Genomic DNA, 3994 nt, shown 5'->3' with positions numbered 1-3994 from the left:
AGGACCTGTGAGTGCCCAGGCTTTCCCTGAAGACCATGGCAGCCCCTCCCCCATCCCACACCCTTCTCTCCTTCTCCTCTGAGTGCTGGGCAGTACAAGGCTCAGGGAGCCATGGGAGAAGGGGACAGATGTGACCAGAAGCACCACAATGGCCCTAGAGGGGAGCCCCCAAAGGCACATTCACCAACTTTCTTCTTTGGCAGAAGCCAGTTAGGTCCCAATGTCCCAGAACGGAATGGAATAATGAGGCTTTATGCCACCAAAGTCAGAGGTTGCTTTCAAGAAACATTTCCTCTCTGTGGGGGAGCAGTGGGTGGCATGAAATGATAAAAGTTGGTGGAAGGCAATTCTTGCCAAAGTCCAGACCTTGGCGTGGCCCCAGAAGGTGTGGACGTGCCCGAGTTTTGCTCTTCTCGCCTTCATCAGACGGATCTGTAGTTCAATGGGAACCTTTGTCGGTCACGTGTACCCAGGGCTGTTTCTACTCTCCTATGGGCTTTATCAAGCCGTCGTGGTCTCCAAAGCCGTGATATTCAATGACTCTCTCCTGCATCCTTCATCCCCTCCTGGGAACAGGGGGAGATGGGCCAGGCTGTGGCAAGTATCCTACGGAGGTTTGCTGAAGACACTGGCTGGCTCCGTCCTGATAGCTTACGAGATCAGCTGCGTCAAAGGGGGGCTGATACTGATGAACAGGGAGCTGCCCCCGAGGTTCATGTATGCCAAACAGTGGCAGCATCTCACCATGTTCGTCCTCCTCACCCTCCACGGCTGTGTAGACGTCACGAGCAGGAACCTGCTGCCTCAGCGCTGTCTGCTCCTAGAAAAAGGGACCCTGGTGCTGACTTTCTCCGTGCTCCTGCTGCTGCTGGTGTCACACGTCCAGGACTCGGAAGGGGTGGAGCTGCAGACTCACGCGCTGCTCATCTTGGTGGTGGCCCTGCTGACGCTGCTGCTGACGGCAGCGCTGTGGACTCCGGCCGCGGTTCAGCTCTCCGTGATCGAGACCTTTCTGTTTCAGATGATGGGCTCCTGGCTGATACAGGCGGGCTTCATTCTATACAAACCAGTCACCGGCTACCCGTGGCAGGACGATGACATCAATGACATCATGTTTGTCACCACCTTCTTCTGCTGGCACGTGATGGTCAACGCTTTGTGCCTGCTGGGAATCTACGGTGTCTCCTGCTTTTGGTACCATTGTCACCATCCCAGCGTGAGGCTGACCGGGTCCAGAGACACTCCGTGTCACACGAGCGCAGTGGGGCCCGTCTACAAACTGCTGCAGGAGGTGGAGCAGTCAGAGAAAGAGGACCGGGCTCTCCTTCTTGCTCAGAGCTCCCCCTGACACCGGGCCTGCGCTGCCGGGCACGCTGTCCACCCCTCTGCCTCCTTGCGGTTCTCTCCGACGTGTGCATGGTACCCTCTTTGGTCCCCGGTGAAGGTAATGGCCATGCAGGAGAGCCTGGTCTCCATCTGCTGGCACATCTCCTGTCCCCGAATCTCTAATCTCCGCGGAGACAAGAAGGCGACATTGGTGGGATTGGTCGGGGGCTGGGGGAAGGGGGGGGGGGGGGAGAGGCAAGTGAGCAGAGCGCCACGAGGGGAAGAGAACGCAGCAGGGAGGCCTTTGAAGGGAGCTGAGGAGAGTCCAGCAGCCATGCCGTCACCAGGTGCTTCTCCAGCCTTTTACCTGAGGGAACACTGATTTCTCACACTCAAAACTGGAACCATTCAAATCTCATCCCAACAAAGAACAGCGGGCATTTCTGTTTGCGCACCAAAGTGGCGCCACCATGTGGAAGTAGCATGAACCGAATTTATAATTAATTTATACGGGTTGAAAATGTTTTGCTCTGCCCCAGTTTTTAAGCATTGGCTTCACTTCAAATTCAGATTAATAGGGTGAAACGTCATTAGAGCTATGGCAACATTTCAAATTTGCAGATTGTAAATTTGTATATAATTCAAATGCTCACTACTTCCCCAGCTTCTTATTTTGTTGCTCCTGTTCCAGCCAAAACTTAGGTATTTCAGCATCACCGCCACTGCACACAGAATTTACTAGATCCTATCCTTGGGTCTTTGCAAATTTCACTGCCTTGACTCACAGAAAGCCATCCCACCATCACACTGTTGCCATGTGTTTGGCACCCAGCATAAAACCCACCTTCACCCTGACCCCACTGAGCATCCCCAAGGAGGCCTTCTCCAATATTCTTACTGACTGCTTTGCTCTGGAACCCCTAGGCACTTAAAGTACATCCTCCTTGTTAATTTGCTCAGACAGCTGACACATTTTCCTTTGTTCTGTTTCTGAAATCATTTTCCCCGAGGAGGTTTTCCTTCACATCCCAGTTACATAACCCCCTATGTACACACCAAATATGTAGCATAGCTGATGCATGATAAAGGCTTATTTGCTTCCAGAATTCCCGCCTACCTGTTCCTTCTAAATGCGTTTCCGGACAGGCCCGAGGTTCTGGGAACGTCGGGAAGACACCAACAGTCCCAAAGCCTGAGTCACCTCCTTAACAAGCACTCTCTTCCTCGTTCTTGGGATAACAAAATCCACTAATCTGTTTCCAAACTGCGTACTGTTATTGTTTATTAATCCTCGTATGTTTCTTTAAGGAGCCTCCAGAAAGCTGAGACCGGCAGGTTGACCTGTGCGAGTCTTACAATTGGCACGAGGCAAGGCAGGAACTCCAGCACAGGTGTCTCTGATTCAGGCCAGCGACTGTGTCCTCTGGGCCACAAAGACCTTACTAATGGCAATGGAGAAGGGAGTGATCCTCAGAATGAAATTATTAAAAAGAAAGAGAGGAGGAAAGAGAGAAAGAGAGAGAGAGAGAGAGAGAAAGGAAGGAAGGAAGAGAGAGAAAGGAAGGAAGAGGGAGGGAGGAAGAGAAAGAAAGAAAAAAAAAAGGAAGGAAGGAAAGAAAGAATGGAGGGAGGAAGAGGGAGGGAAGGGGGGAGGAAGGACGGACAAGAGAGAAGGAATGGCTCAGCCAGAAGGCCCACCTGGAGCAAGTGGCACAGGATAAATACTCTAGACCCCCCACAGGGTGTGTCTGTGTCACACTTTCTGCCCCCGCCAGTCCCCCCGGGGAGTGAGAGTCTGGAAGACTCAACTCCTGGCTGGGTCTTAAAAATCTGGGCTCAGATCAGGGTAAGGGCTGAGGCTAAGACTCGTTTGTGGCCATTTCCCCTTAACTCTTGGTCCTGAGACCCTTTTCAGTTGCCTTTCTTGGAGCCCTCCTTTTCCCTTTACCTCTCATACATACTGAAGGGAGACGATGAAATAGCACAGATGCCGCTAGCTGCCAATTTGTAGTCGTTTGAGGCCTAATTTTATAATGATGGACAAACCTCTGGTAAGCAATTGGTACCCCCAACTTAAATATCCAGTGTAGGTAATAAACTCGCGTGTTATTATTTACTATATTTGAGATGTAACAGAGAGGCGAAGGGCCAGCCGAGAAACTTTCCACTCTTAAGCTTGGGGGGAGATATTTGTAATTCTCCAAATATTCCACAAGAGGGCACTACATTCACATCACCCCAGTTTAACCTCTCGCTCCAAACCTGTAAACAAGTCTCCCAAGAACCTGTTTAAAACGAGTGGGGGGAGGGGAGAGGAGGTCAGGAAAAACACAGACCAAGCCTAAGTATTGCCCAAGCATCCAGAAAATGAACCCGAGGGCTGTTTGTTTCCCACTGGAACTTGGCATGTGAACGGGAAATGAACGGGATGGGGGTGCGGGAGGAAGGACTTGTGGGTCCAGCTGAGGGTGTACTGGGAGGAATACCAAGTAAAGGACGCACTCTGATCCAAGCAATTTTTGACCAAGACACTAAATTTTCTGAACTTTTAAAGAAGTTTCAATAATGCTTCAATCAATCTAGAAAACAAAGATCCATACGTACATTGAGAATTAGGAACAAAATTTATCTGTGAAAATCCCAGATTCACAAAACAATGAGACAGATT

The 3994-nt window shown here is 50.7% G+C and overlaps 1 protein-coding gene across 1 annotated transcript; it reads left to right on the top strand.

The window, feature by feature from the left end:
- Positions 1 to 442: 442 nt before the first annotated feature.
- TEDDM1 (transmembrane epididymal protein 1) lies at positions 443 to 1348 on the top strand. The gene has a single exon (XM_010954937.3). It carries the CDS (start codon positions 443 to 445, stop codon positions 1346 to 1348), a length of 906 nt encoding a protein of 301 aa, XP_010953239.2.
- The last annotated feature ends 2646 nt before the right edge of the window (positions 1349 to 3994 follow it).

This window comes from Camelus bactrianus, chromosome 21 (genome assembly GCF_048773025.1).
Source record: "Camelus bactrianus isolate YW-2024 breed Bactrian camel chromosome 21, ASM4877302v1, whole genome shotgun sequence".
Classification (NCBI taxonomy): domain Eukaryota; kingdom Metazoa; phylum Chordata; class Mammalia; order Artiodactyla; family Camelidae; genus Camelus; species Camelus bactrianus.
The sequence above is the reverse complement of the archived record's forward strand: the minus strand, read 5'-3'. Positions and strand labels throughout refer to the sequence as shown.

Bases quoted from the DNA above. Each gene is read 5' to 3' on its own strand.
- TEDDM1 (XM_010954937.3), top strand. From the start codon at position 443: ATGGGAACCTTTGTCGGTCACGTGTACCCAGGGCTGTTTCTACTCTCC.